This window comes from Bubalus bubalis, chromosome 4, assembly GCF_019923935.1.
Source record: "Bubalus bubalis isolate 160015118507 breed Murrah chromosome 4, NDDB_SH_1, whole genome shotgun sequence".
Classification (NCBI taxonomy): Eukaryota; Metazoa; Chordata; class Mammalia; order Artiodactyla; family Bovidae; genus Bubalus; species Bubalus bubalis.
The window spans coordinates 138,877,708-138,893,132 of NC_059160.1; the positions used below are offsets into that span (position 1 = coordinate 138,877,708).

General features: G+C 37.4%; 1 protein-coding gene across 1 annotated transcript in view; it reads left to right on the top strand.

Annotated features, from left to right (window-relative positions):
* REEP3 (receptor accessory protein 3) overlaps positions 1 to 15,425 on the top strand; it is a 99,967-nt gene that overhangs the window by 80,318 nt on the left and 4,224 nt on the right. Inside the window, exons 6-7 of the mRNA XM_006054766.4 lie at positions 7,828 to 7,975; positions 15,160 to 15,305. Coding sequence (XP_006054828.4) covers positions 7,828 to 7,975; positions 15,160 to 15,305 — 294 coding nt within the window. The remainder of the gene's footprint in view (positions 1 to 7,827; positions 7,976 to 15,159; positions 15,306 to 15,425) is intronic.

Genomic DNA, 15,425 nt, shown 5'->3' on the forward strand with positions numbered 1-15,425 from the left:
GTTTATTGTTGTAATGTTAGAAAACAACAAGTAGACTGTTTTAAAGATATTTTAACACATCTTCTATAATTGTTAGATATTTTGAACTCTTAATTGATGACAGAATGAGAGATAGTAAATAAAACATACTGGGAAAATGTCATTTTGTCGTAATCTTCCTACTTTATAACCTTAAAATAGTTTTGAGTAAATAACCTTTAGTAAAGATGACCATTCTTTCTTTCTCTGTCTTTGGTGTTTTTTCCCCTCTCTCTCTCCATGGCACTATCTTGGTAGGATTTCTGGCTTACTTCTGCACCCATACTTCAACCAATTTGAGGTAACTGATTATTCAAAATAAGGCATGAAAAATTTCTGTTCTTAAAACTTAAGATCTTACTTAGCCAATTACTAATGTCATGTGTTGTGTTTTGCAAGCCAAATTATCAAAGGAATGCCTTATGTGAAAATTCGCATTATGGCTTTTGGATTTCTTTGCATGTAGTAATTAGTGTGGTTGATTTTAAATCCCATGGCATTATTGGTTTTGGTGTGTAGTATGTGGAAAGAAAATAGGTTTCAGCTTCAGAAAGTTCTGAGTGTGACTTTCCAAATAACCATCAGCCTTTTACTTAACTTCTGCTTTGGGAGGATGGCAGGGAGGAGAAAATAAGGCAGAGCAGAACTCAAGTCCTGGTCTGCTACATAAGAAAGTAGAGGTTTTAAAGCGGTTGCCTGCAGGGGGATGGAGAGAGGGGACCAAAGGTTTCTTGCTTTCTTTGTTATAAAATTTAGCATCATTTAGCATCACAAATCAAGTACCTGCTATTTATTTACACCCCCAAGAAGATGCTTTCTGAATTTTCCATACATAAAAGCAACATTCAACTGAACTCTTGTGGCAAAAAACTAAAAACTAAGTTTCAGCATCAAAAATTGTTTAGGAATATAGACATTTTATGTGTGTCTATATTCCTAAACAATTTTGATGTTGAAATTTAGTTTTTAGACATTTTAGAGCACTGTTTTAGGAAACATAGATGCACACAAATCTCATTTGCCCTGTTCACTTCAACATTTAAATATGGTTTATAATCCTACCTACTCTGTGAGACTCGTAACTGTTTTGTGGGATATTTATTTTATTTTGACTTACTACTTCCAACCTCTACATGAGGAACCAGAAACCCTAACTGGATTATCTTTCCTCATTCCTTCATTTATTTTTATTTTATACATACTTTGCTGCCATTGGTATTTAACATCCTATATGTTTATTTAACAGATATTTAGTGTATTGACCATCGAGGTTTGTATCTAATGCCTACTGTATGGTAGGTGCTTGGGATGCAGCAATGAACAAAACATACAGTCCCTACCCTTTCAGGCCACTACTGTCAAGCTGAATATCTGTATCCACTAACTAAAAATTTTATCTCATATTTGGTTGCTTAGAGCCTACCCCTTGCCCTCCACTATTTAAAAAAAGCATTATCTAGTAATTCCCTGGTGGTCCAGTGGTGAGGATTCTGTGCTTTCACTGCAAGGGCCAGGGTTCAGTCCTTGGTCAGGGAACTAAGATCCCAAAGCTTCAGGGTGTAGACAAAAAATAAATAAATAAAAAGTAAAATAAGCATTATCTTACTGAAACACCTTTTTGTAGAAAGACTATAAAAGTGATCCCATACCTATATTTCTTTAGCTTCTTTGTGATATATTGCTTGTCTTTATTTATATATTTAACAAATTAAAACCACTTCCCCACTTCAAAGGCAAGAAACAGCATAAAAATTATCTAAGTTACCACTGCAAAACAAACCCACTGTAACTTGAATTCACTTTGGAATTCTCTCTTTTCGCTTGTGATCTTGTGATCCTTTTGTTATCAAGTTCACTGTGTATAGTGAACTTGATATGCGGCAACCGTCATCATTCTCCCAATGAGCAGAGGAATGTTGGCATCAACCATACTGGATTTTATTCATTAGAGATGGTCATTAAATATGCTGAACACAGCATAATGTTAACACTATTTGCCTCAAGTTTTACTGTGCCTGCTTTAAGGTAGGGGAAATTAGTTTCATCTCTAGAGATGTCAAGGAAAGGCACTGACTGTGATGGAAGAATCACTGAACCAGACATTTCCTACTGAAGAATAAATTGAAACCGAAATAGGAAATAGGTCAAGTTTAAGGAGAAACTGCAGGAAAGCTAATAGTAAGACTTGAGAATTATTAAACTTTTTTTTTTTTTTTTTTTTTTTTACAATATATGGTTTGTTAAAAATATCTTTAAGACTAAAAATACTGAACTCTCAGTGTGACCTTTAGAGACTGGCAATACCCCCGGCTAGGTTTCCCAAGCTGAACCACCTGAGCATGTTAAAGATGAAACTAGGAATCTAATCAGAACATTTATGACACCGTAAAGCAATTTTCTGAAAATGTTACTCAGCTCTGTGACCTCATTACCAGGCATCTGTTCACAAGGTCAGTGTACAAGTTTATTTTGGCTGAGCAAAGCACAAACACATGAAGGAGCTTCAAGGATTTTGCTGAGGATGTTCAGCGTCCTATAGCTTTCACATGGGAGATGCCGGCGGCTTTTGTGCAGACGAGCAACACTCCTGCTGAATGAAGGACAGAGGAAGAAGAGAACTGTTAGTTGTATTAAGCGCCTCTTAGGATTTTCTCTAGCAGCCTTTTCTTGGTGAATTCTTTAGCAGATATTATTTTTTAAAGAAATCAATTATCACAGAAATGAGAGCCTTACAGTTAAAATTTCTGAAATCTTATTGACTGTAAATAACGACAGTTAGGTCAGAAATCCTGACATCTTGCTGTCTGTTTTAATGGCTTTCTGATTGTGAAAGAATTTGAGGAGATTCAGCTGCTTAGTATCATCTGTATAAAAAAGAGAGCCCTTCTTTAGACAATGGAGAAGAAAGATCATATTTTTTTTGTCTCTGCAATCTAAGCACAATGTTATAATGAAAGTTGAATTCTGTAGCAGTTGAGTTGTCAGCATGTTTTAGCCCTGATTCTGTCCTAATTAGCCATGAGATTTAGGGCAGTCATCTGCACTGATCTCTCCAAGCATCCATGTTCTTACATATAAAATGAAGGGGTAAAAACTAACTTCTAAAACTCCTACTCGAAAATGATGGTTCTCAACTGGGGGCAATTTTGGTAATGTCTGGAGAGATTTTGGGTTGTCACAACTGAGGCAGAGGTGCTGCTACTGGCATCTTAGGGAGGGGACAAGTATGCTGCTTACAGAACGGCTTCCCAACACAAAAAAATTAGACCAAAATCACACTAATGCTGAGGTCGAGAAGCCCTGCTGTGAAAGTATGGTAAGTCAGAAAAGGCTTAAAGGATATGTAAATATGGACAGGTAATTTGGGTGTTAGGTTATCTATAAGGACAAGGCATTTCCCTAAAAACTGCAGACTACCCTTATTCTCAGTTATAATGTAGTATGTCAAGGATCAATAAGAAATAGAGCTTAATGACTACTCATAAGTGAAGAGTGTCCTAAAAATTATTCCATAAAGAATTGCTGGTATGCTTATAACATTACAAAGCATTGCTGATTATATTTTTTAATTCTTAATTTAAAAATTCTGAGGATAGGTTGAAGATTTTATACAAAGGTGATGATAAGCACAGTAAATTCCTCTTATTTAACACAAAATATGGCCCTGGTGGCTCAGCGGTAAAGAATCCACCTGCAATACTGGAGATGTGGGTTCAATCCCTGGGTCAGGAAGATCCCCTGGAGTACGAAATGGCAACCTACTCTAGTATACTTGCTTGGGAAATCCCATGGACAGAGGGGCCTAGCAGGCTATAGTCCATAGGGTTGCAAAAGTCCATGGACACAACTGAATGGCTAAACAACAACATAGTAATATTAGTATAATGTTTAACCAGGAAACAAAATATTTAAACAAAGCAGAATGGTTGGGTATAAAGAGGTTAGAATTAGTCATGCATCATGGTCCGTTTTTACAGATGCCATCCATAGACCTGGATACTTGAGTAGACATGCAAATTTTCAGGTATCAGTGAGCTTCTGTGTGGGGCCAGCTGGGAAAGCTGCTCCTTGGCTAAAGCATTCTTTCCAGAGCTTGGACCCAGCCCTCCCACCCAGCCAACCTTGCCACGTTCTTAGTTTCTTAAATAGATGTTCTGGGCTCATCTAAATTCAAACCCTGAGACCTCTGAGCTCCCTGAAGACAGGAACACTTCGTCTAATGATGTAAAATGTTCTACAGAATACTTTTTAATTACTTTGACTTTTGTTTTCTCATCATAACCTTTCGTTATTTTCTCTTTGATTTTTAGGACTAAATTTAACATACACAGTGTATATACAATTCTGTAGCGAATAGGATGTAAATACAGGATATAGAATTACCTTGTGGTTAGTAACTCCCTTCCAACTTACTAAGACTGCTGTTTCCACACATATTTTCCTCCGCAGACTAGAACCTGTCTTCATTTTTCTAATACTTTTTAGCTTAATAGTGTATAAACCAAATGCAAGAAAATAAATCAAGCATTATTAATTTAAACAAAATATAAATACCTTTTAGTATTGTTTTTGATAAGTGGCTATAATTTCCTGCTTGTGCCCTCAAAATGTAGAAACAGTTTTTCTTTTAGTGATGGGAGTAAGGGATTTAGATACTGGAAAGATGATGAAGAAATAGGTCAGAAATTCTTATAGTATATTATGTTAACAATTAAAACTTCATTATACCCTGTGTGATGACTTCTGGGATGGGGGGTTGGTAGAAGGGAGGTTTAAGATGGAGGGGATATATGTATACTTATAGCTGATTCACATTGTTGTATAGCAGAAATCACACTGTAAAGCAATTACCCTCCAATTAAAAAAAAAAACTTCATTATACCATCTATGACTAATTTTGTAATATAAAGAAATTATTCAAAAAAATAGAAATCACTCATCAGCCTAAACATTATACTGTTTTAATTTTTTTAATATTTATCCCTAACTATAACCATACTGCACACTTGCACCCATATTTTGCATAATTTAGAATTCTGAGGTGGAGGGGAGGCATTTTCTCCTAACATTTTATTGCAAACATAATTCCCTTATTAATGGACTTTTTGTTCAGAATATATAAAAATTAGAGGGAATAGCTCTGCCTTTAAATGCAGTTATTTTATAGTAACACCTCTCCTGTAAAGTGGTCACATTCGATACTTATAATTTATGTAGTATTTTTGAAGTTCACAGTTGTATAATAGTTTCTTCCCATGTTATTTCTATTCTGGGGTTATTAGAAAACATACAGTGAAAAGAAATGATTTTTCAAAGTGATAATGGCTGTTGAAGTTCTGTGAGTCCTCAAGGAAAGTACACAGCCTCTTTTTGCTTTTCGCTATATGGTAGCTGGCCTTTTTTTTTTTCCTGAGGACTGATAATACCAGGGCTAGAGGGCTGATTACTCACGAGCTGCATTAAAATCCTGACTGTATACAGATCACACACATCTCGGTGTTGGTCCTTGCTCACCTTTCATGTAAACCTGAAGCAACTTCCTAGTGAATGGTGTAATCTACCCCTGTAGATACCCAAGACCATACTTGTGGTTTGGTACTGAACCTCTCCATATAAACTCCAGTGTTTACGTTCAAACATGCTGCTGTCTATAGAGAACTCTGTAGCAGTCATGAGTAATGAAAAAAAAAAGGCTTAAAAAGAATAGTTTACTTATTACATATTCAGTATCAGCCCCATACCAGGTAAACTCAGAGAACAGAAGAAGCCTAAGATTTGTCCCTCTCTCCTATTTTCTTAAAATCTTACCCTGAAGGCAAAATATATAAAGTACAGCCACAGAACTAACACTAATGTGAGTTCATTTGTGAGATACACCCTAAGTAATTAGTTGATGATAATCATTAAAGATACTGAAGTCTGTGGATGATGTAAAGCTAGACTGATTCAACAGCACGTCGACTTATTTGCATGCTGAGATGTACTTTCTTGAGTGGGAGGGTTTGGGGGTTAAGAATATAGGATATTATGGATGTGTATTACCATCTGTTTGGCAATGAATGGCAAAAAAAGTCAAGAATTGCTGAGAGGGCACAGAACTACAAAGATTGGAACAGAAAAAATGACAGTTCTGTGAAAACAAGGCATCTGTTTCAGACGAGCACTGGTCACTTCCTTTTAGTGTGTGTCTGAGTCTTTTGTCATCCTCTACTTAATAAATAAATGATGTCTGATAAAAAGAGAGTATAATAAATTAAACCTTGTCAAGAATGTTTAAAGATATGTGGAATCCAACTACTTTTATTGAGAATATAGATCCTTTTGGTGGCTCAGACAGTAAAGAATCCATCTGCAATCAGGAGACCCTGGTTCGATCCCTGGGTCGGGAATATCCCCCGGAGAAAGGAATGGCAGCCCACCTCCAGTATTCTTGCCTGATGAATTCCATGGACAGAGGAGCCTGGCAGGCTACAGTCTATGGTCGCAGAGTCGGACACAACTGAGTGACTAACACTTTCACTTGTCACTAGACCCTTTAATTATGCTTTTTCATAATTCAAAGACTATGGTAGAAATTACGAGGCTTAAGTGGGGTATGGAAATGGTGTTCAGGTTTGACATAATAGGATATCACCAGGAGTAGCTAATCCAAGACTCATGAATCAAGACAATTTTCTTCAATGTAAAATACACATCAGCAGTAACATTGGGATGTTTGTAATGCCTTAGGCTTTGGAATTTAAAGATGAACCATTATGGATGAGTTTCTACAATACCATTATAAGTAGAGGCAATCATAAATTCATATGTGTGGGAAGAAGAAATAATAAGTGTAAAAAAACCTTTAGAAGAATATTTTTAATCCATCTATAAATAAGAAATGAGTCATCTGTATGCTATGCAAATTTTCAAAGTGGGTAAATTTAGAAATTATTTTTTTCTCTTTACAAAGCTTTATACTTTGGGAGGAAATGTAGTTATGTCTGAAAAGTTCAGAAATGTTCCTTTCAAAGCTGTGCAATGATGAAAAGCACTGAGCATTCTGCAGTGATGGAGATACTCTCTACCTCACGGTCACCAGCCATGTGTGGCTAGTAAGCAATTGAAATGTAGCTCGTGCAATTAAGGAGCTGAATTTCTTCTTTCTCTCATATTTAGTTAACTTTAAATACCCACTTGTGCCTAGTGTTAAGTGCCATATTGTTAAGGCTTTAAGTCAAATTTTGTAGTAGTAGATATGCTTTGCCAGATGGTGAATTCATTAACTGAATATCATTTCATACTCAAGATTGGGGCTCTTAAATTTTTTTGTGTGGTGTTCTAGGTAGAGCCATTACCATTCCTAACTTGACTTAGCTTTGAAACAGCATCTCTTTTACTTTAAAAAAAGTTCTTATGAATAATAAATATAAGCTTCAAAGTGCTAGTTCTAGGAGAGAGCAATATTATGGATGATGTTTATAGTCAGGATAAGCTCATGATACCTTTTTTTTTTTTTTTTTTTTTCCATTTTCAAGTTAAAGCAGAAATGTTTGGGAGTGAAATGTACTGATGTCTACAACTTGCTTTGAAATGCATAAAAAGTGATTGATGGTTGGATAGATGGTAAATTAGTGATAAACAAGATCCAGCAAAATATAAATGATATATGGGTATCCACTGTAGAAATCTTTCAACTTCTCTGAAAGTTTCATTATGAAATGAATCAGCTTCATGATAAAATAAATGTTGGGGGAAAGTTAAATGCAAACATATTAAGTATTTCAAATGCACCTTTTTTCTTCGATCTCTCGCTTCTCTGTTAAACAGAGCCAAGGAGCAATAACTGAACGTTTGCGAAGTTTCAGTATGCATGACCTAACAGCCATTCAAGGTGATGAGCCTGTGGGACAAAGATCGTACCAACCTCTCCCAGAAACAAAAAAGAAAAGTAAAGCAGGCTCCGGTGAAGCAGCAGGTGTGCTTGTTTTGTTTTCATATTGTTCTGTCATAATTGGGATCTTGAATCAAGATGATTGGAGAAGGAAATGGCAACCCACTCCAGTGTTCTTGCCTGGAGAATCCCAGGGACGGGGAAGCCTGGTGGGCTGCCGTCTGTGGGGTCACACAGAGTTGGACACGACTGAAGTGACTTAGCAGCAGAGTCAAGATGGGTACCAGCTGTCTGAATTTGGGTAAACTAAATTTATCTTTAGTTTGGCATCACTGACTCAATGGACATGAGCTTGATTAAGCTCCGGGAGTTGGTGATGGACAGGGAAGCCTGGCGTGCTGCAGTCCATGGGGTCACAAAGAGTAAGACATGACTGAGCGACTGAACTGAACTAAAATTTATCTTGAAGCTTTTGTTTTTGTTCTCTAAATAAGGCTAGTGCTTGCCTTTTGTTGACTATGGAGAGAATCCCACTAAGAAAGTAGCAATAGCCCCATGTGCTGCCATGAATTTCTGGACGCAGTGAATGTGGTCATCTACCACCACCAGCACTAGTCGTGACCTGTGCTCTCCACTCTTGTTACTCAAACTGTGTAGCGACATCTGAAGAGTGTAAACCCTCTTTATTGTAAGTGCTGTGAACAAATAAGGATATTGAACCATAAGATGAAAAGTTTTAAGCAGTGACAAAAGAGCAGTTTGAAAATAAGATTACTCCAATGGAAAAATGTCTTGAAATTATGAATTATAGACCAAAAACCCACTTGTTCTAATATAAATTATAAGCATGTCATGGTTGATATGTTCTAAAACTTTAATAAATTGTGGTCTTAGAAACATGCACACAAACAAAAAGACATGGTTCTTGTAGTCTTTTTTTTTTTTTCACATGAAAGAAAATTATAGTTCAAGGCTCAACTGAGAACTAAGATCTTCAGGACATTTCTTATTAGTGTCTTATTAGGTCCATAAAGTACAGGGCTACTGGATCTTTTTGTTTTGTTTTTTTTTCCAAGTAGAAGTTTTCTTTTGAAGTACATGAAAATCATTCTTTATAATTAAAACCAACTTGAAAAGAATAGTTCCTTCTTATAAAGAAAGAATAATGAAATTTCTTCTAAGTTCTCCCTAGAATAACTTAAAAAAATTGGTGGCTATTATCTAAGAAGTAATAATTAAGTACTGGCCATTGAGTAAGGTACTAATGCCTTTAAGAATGAGTAAACTTTGAACCTTGAATCATCATTAATGCTTTAATAATGTAAAAGTAGCTCCTACTATAAGGCATTTTCTTAATAGGCATTTAAAAAATTAGGTGTACTGACTTTGAATATGGGATCTGCTATATATATTTTGCTGATTTGGACCAGTAATCTGAGTCTTTTATCAGTAGTTGATTCATAATTATACCTTAAAATTGGTTAAGAACTATATTCCATTTAAATGAAAACAGGATTATAAACTTGAAAATCCATGACACCATTTTTATGGGATCCATCTATTAGATTTAAAATGCTGTGACTAAAATATTTTAAGATAACAAGGTGCTAATTAGCTCTTCTGTTAAATTTTAAACCGTGAATTAAAATAACAAGAAAGTTGGGAAACAAACACTCTCATACACTTTTTATGAATGTTTAATGTATAACAGTCTTTTTGGATGACAGTCTAGTAACAGTTTTCAAAATGTATTCTCTAACTCAGCAAGAAACTTCTAGGAATAGTCATAAAGAAATAATCAGGAAAGCGTTCAAAGACATAGGTACAAAGATATATGAATGTTCATTTTATTGATGTTTATAGTAAAAAAAATATTGGAACAAACCAAACTCCTAAGAGAATGGTTAAGTAAAAGGGCGGCTATTAGCAGTGAAAAATTATGTCAGTTTATATTGATACTTACTGACATGAAAACATATCCAGATTGAGAGGGGAAAACAACAATAATGAAACTGTGTTTGTTATGCTCCTGTACCATAGAGGCACAATAGACAGATGGATGAAATGGATTAATATATGTAAATTTATTTTTAAGATTTATGTATGTAGAAGACAGTCTGAAAAGGTATTATGAAAGTGTTAACAGCATTTAGCTCTGAGTTGTGGGCTTCTAGTGACTTTTTTTTAATTAACCCATTACTCTTAAAATCAGAAATAAAACAACTCTTCATCTCCTTTAATTAAGGTATTCATTTTCTTATATCTTGAATTTTTTTCTATTTTATTTACTTCTAAAATTCCTCAAGAAAGAAAGCAAGTTGGTAAGTTTTTCAGTGTGGGAATTACATTTACAATTATATTTACATAAGTCTGTTTACTAGTTTATGTAATCAATACATTTATCTCAGAACACAAGCAAATTCAACTATTTGAAAAAGTAGTTCCCTCTTAAAAGCTAAATGGCTTGCTCTGAGCAGTTTGAGGTTGGCTGATCAAGAGAAGTCTTGCTTTGATGAAGTTATTCTGGTTCACATGTTGTCACTATGGGAGAAAGAGCCACCTCCAAATGCTTTTTTGTAAGAAAATAGACACCTTGAACATGATGTTCACTTCCTTAGAAAGAACACCACATTCTCATAAGTGGAAATATTTTTTCTGCAAAGAGGCTGCTGCTCTCATATTAGTTAAAAGTGCTTCAGTATTCATTTTCAATATACAAGCACATAAAGGGAGTTTTGTCTTGTTTTCGATGCTTTACATATTTATTTAACCCTGAAGATGACTATGCGGGTTAAATATTTTTATCCTTATTTTGTAGATGAATAAACTGAGACCTAAAAAGATTAAATTACTTGTCAAAGACCGTGTACTCAATGACAGAAATGAAGTATCCGAGGTTTTTCATCTAATCCTCTGCCTTTTTACTTTATAAAGAGACTGCACTTAGTGAGACACTTGGGCTGGAACAAGGACTTCAAACAATTTAGCAGGAGGGGACCTTAGAAATGCTTTAGTCAAAGAAGGCCAGTAGATGACATCCCTTCGTGCCCATGGCAGATGTTGCTAATGGATTGCAGCACTTCCCATGCTGGCTCAGAATCGCACTCAGCATAGCACCCAGACAGCTCTGCTGCCTCAGGGTTGGCATTCATGTATTAATAGTAACCTGTTCATCTCCCGCCTGCCTCAGCACCTTACCGGATAAGAAAACAGGCCCAGAGAGGCAAGACTCACTCAAGTTCCTACAGTAATAGGTAGCAAGGTGTTCACTCATTTCTCCTCTCATGGATCCAGGGCTTCTTCCAACACGATAGCTAAGGCTTCCTTCTCCCAAGTCAGACCTTCCATGCTTCTGCACTTACATTAATATTTGGAAACTGCTTCAAACATGCCTGGTCTTTGCTAAGTGCTGGATCAGTATTGGCTATTATTATTATAAAGGGGTGGGAGGGAGGAGAGACTTAAAATATACCAATTCTAAGATGTTCAAGCTATGAATAAAACCTGGTCAGTCTGCATAAGCATTTGCTCGTTTCCTAAAATGGTAACAGAGCACTGGGTTGAAGCTGGCCAAACAGCTGCAGCCTCAGGCCTCAGGGCCCCTGGCAACACAGACTTCTCGTTCTTAGGTTCTTAGTCACTGCCCCTCAGGAATGTGCATAGACAGCACCATTCTGAGGACCTTGTCCAGTCTAGATCGATGATGGAAAACGGCTGACCTTAGCATCACCTTTGTTTACCAGCAGCACCCACCAGCTTCACCTTGCTTGGGCTTGGCAGACCTGCTCAGCCAGCTTGCTGGGTTCCTGTTCAGATAGGGCATCTAGATTTGGGCTTTTCTCATAATCTCGGGTCTTCTCCTCTCCCAAAGACTTTAAAATTCTTGGACAACTCTGATTAATACTATTTCCACCATGCACATCAGAATTTTCATAATGCTTATTTTCAGGCTTTTAAGTGGAATAGAAAATGCATGTTTTAGTGAAGATATTTGATTTGACTCCTTTTTTTTTTTTGATGCAGTTTAGTCTTAATAACTGGCTAAATTAAGCTGGTCAACTTCACCTCCTAACAAATCCCAAGCTTGGCTACTTCCTGCTCAATCCTTGGACTCCATCATTTCTGACTTGTTGTACTGCAGTAACCTCCCTGTTTCCAGTATCCACTTATGATTCATTCTCTAAAGTGCAAGAAGACTCTTACAAAGAACCAAAACCTAATCATGTCACCCTCCTGCTTAAAATGCTTCAATGCCCTCTCCCCTTTGTTCTCTGATGAAGTCCTAACTCAGCAGCATGTGGTGTATTAGCTCCCCAGCCTTGGCATCCCACTGCTTCCTGTGCTGGGTGTATAGAATCACGAGCCTTTCAGAATTCAGCTTGGCCACCACCTCCTACAAGAAGTCTTCTCTCACAACCCACTTCCCTCTGCTGTGTGCTCCCGTAGCACCTTGTCCTTCTCTTCTATTTATAGCATTCATTACAGTCGACTCTGTCTCCTCTACTGGACTGTGTATTTCTCAGGATAGAAAAGGACAGTTCTGTCTTTTTAACATTGTATCCCCCACAACTTAGTATACTGCCTCACACATAGTAGTATTTTAAAAATACTTGTGGGGACTTCCCTGGTGGTCTGTTAGCTAAGAATCTGCCTGCCAGTGCAGGGGACATGGGTTTGATCCTTGCTGTGGGAAGATTCCACAAGCCATGGGTCAGCCAAGCTCACGTGCCACAACAAGAGAAGCCGCTGCAGTGAGAAGCCCGTGCACCACAACTAGAGATGAGCCCCCGCTCTGCTGCAGAGAAAGCAGCGAAGACCCAGCGCAGCCAAAAACAAACAAATTTAAATTTAAAAATTATTTTTTAAACTTGTGCAATAATGAATCAATTACTTTTCCTGAAACAATAATTAGAAAACTAAGATATTTTTAGTTGAAATTAGGAAACAATAAGATGTGTGTGTGTATATATATATATATGTGTATATATATATATATAATATAATTAGCACTTTGAGTGAAATTCCAATTCCTAATCATATAAAATGAGAGGTAATTAAAATCACAAGGGCCATGTTTGCCTCATCTTTTACCTTAGAGAACTTTTTGATCACAGTCGTTTCCTTTCTGATTCTTTCCTTGATTCCTTATTCTGTGTTTTACCTTAGTTTTATTATATTGGGATTGGGAATATTATATAAGCAACAGCAATAGAGAAGAATCTAGAAATGGCAATCTAAAACAATTTTTTTCTGGTTTATATAGAAGTAATAAAATTTTTTAAATAAAAATTTGGCAATTTTTTTAAGAAAGAAAAAGTGAAGAAATTTAAAATCGCTTAAAAGCTCACTTTCAACAGATATTATGGTTTCATTTTTGTTTTTCCTTCCTTTGTTTCTACATTTACATTTTTTCCACTTAATACTGCACCAGGGGTTTTTTCCCAGGACTGCTGACCCTACTTCCTCTCCTGGCCACACTGGCCTCCTCACAGCTCTTCCACAAAGTTACGCCTCCCCATGACCCCAGGCCTTTGCATGTGCTGTCACTTCTGCCTAGCACACACTTCCTGCAACTGCTGCAGGAAAGCAAAGGATCTTGGCCTATGTAATGACTGATTCTGCTTTCAAATCCCTCCTGATTTCTAGGCTAGAAGTCTGGCACCATAAAATTGGACTTCCTTAATATATAATTATGGAGAAGGAAATGGCAACCCACTCCAGTATTCTTGCCTGGAGAAGACAAAGGGACAGAGGAGCCTGGTGGGCTGCTCTTAATATATAATTAAAGATGTTTATCTTATTATGAGACCCGGAAGCTTAATCACAACTCTTCATAGTCTGCTTAGTGATGCTCAAGTTATTCATGTCCTGTGAGAGCAGATGAATAAACAATTCATTCAGTGTGCTTTGCTTCACATGCAAGAAGTCCATCTTTGCCCTCTCCTGAGCCTGATACCATCCAAAGAAGGTAGCTATGCTCCTTACCTTTATTAAAGTAGAACTTGAAACATAATGGGGCCTTGTAAACTCACTCCTGTCTTTTTTTTCTTGTTTTTTGACTTCATCCTGTGGCTTATGGGATCTTAGTTCTCTGACCAGGGATGGGACCCAGGCCCTTGGCAGTGAAAGCCCAGAATCCTAACCATTGGACCACTAAGGAATTTCCTCACCCCAGTCTTTATAATCTACTTACTATTCCCCAGTTGCCTTAGATTTAGGCCCCTCTCTTGCTCCATCCAAGCAGTGGTTCTCAAAGCGTAGGCCCCGAACTAGTACCGTCAGCATCACCCAGGAACTTGTTAGAAATGTAATTTCTCAGCCCAACCCCAGGCCCAGCAATGTGTGTATCAGTGGGTTCTCCAGGTGACTCTAATATGTGCTGGTAAGTTTGTGCATTAGCATAAGTTTATTGAAATTCTAAAAAGCTTTGAGAACCACTGCTTCAGGAATGGGAGGGAGTATTCTTGTCCCTGCATCGCATTCTCAGGGTGCTCTCAGAGTTCCTGACAATAACCAGCTTGGCTGCCTGGTTATTTGCCTGCTGGTCAAAGTTAAGTCCTCGTCGCTACACACAGCATCCTGTTAGCACACCCACATGATCTCTTACTGACCTTCCTGGTGCTGGCTGTTTTTTTTGAACTAACATCAGTCATCATAGCCTGTGGTGTTTCTAATTACTGTAGCCTGCCTGGCTGGATTTTATCTTAGCAGCTGCAACAGTGTTGGTTTAACTTCTCTATCACCTGCCCCCAGTGAGTTTCTCTTGCCCAAAGTTCTATTCCCTTTGGGTCTTATATGACTCCTTAAGTGCACTCTACCATGTCTGGACTTGACAAAAGGACCCTAAGTTCCTAATTAAAGTCAAAGGTACAAATGACAGACCAAAACACATTATCGCTTCGGTAGTTTAGAATTCACAAGAAGGAGAAAGGGCAGGAAGAGACTTTTCCCTGTGTATCTATTTATATTCTTTGATTTTTGAGCAAGATAACTGTTAACCTACTCAAAAATATTTTTAATCATTCTGAAAAATGCATAGTAAAAATAGGAATTGCCAGGGGGAACTTCCTGGAAGAAATGAGCCTCATCTAGACTAGTGCAAGGGGTGAAGATCAACAGCAAAGGGCAGGGAGCTCATTCCAGATGAAAAAAAGGGAAGGAGTAAGCCGACAAACGCAGACAGCAGGGAACTGCGGACAGACGGGTGAAGAGGCGGTGCTAACTGGTATCCTTTTACCAAAACATGCTGATTTTCACAACTCATCTAGGTTACGGAATTCCACTGAGAGACGGGGATGAGAAAACAGACGAAGAAGCAGAGGGGCCATATTCAGATGACGAGATGTTAACACACAAAGGGCTACGAAGATCACAAAGCATGAAATCTGTGAAAACCGTGAAAGGCCGAAAAGAGGTGAGTCGAGCGCAGAGCTGTTCTTCTAATGGTTAGTATTAAGAGATTTCCCTGCTGCGTGCTCATTTAGGATATTAATGATCCCTAAATGAAGGATTGGGATGATACAGCACGGGTTAT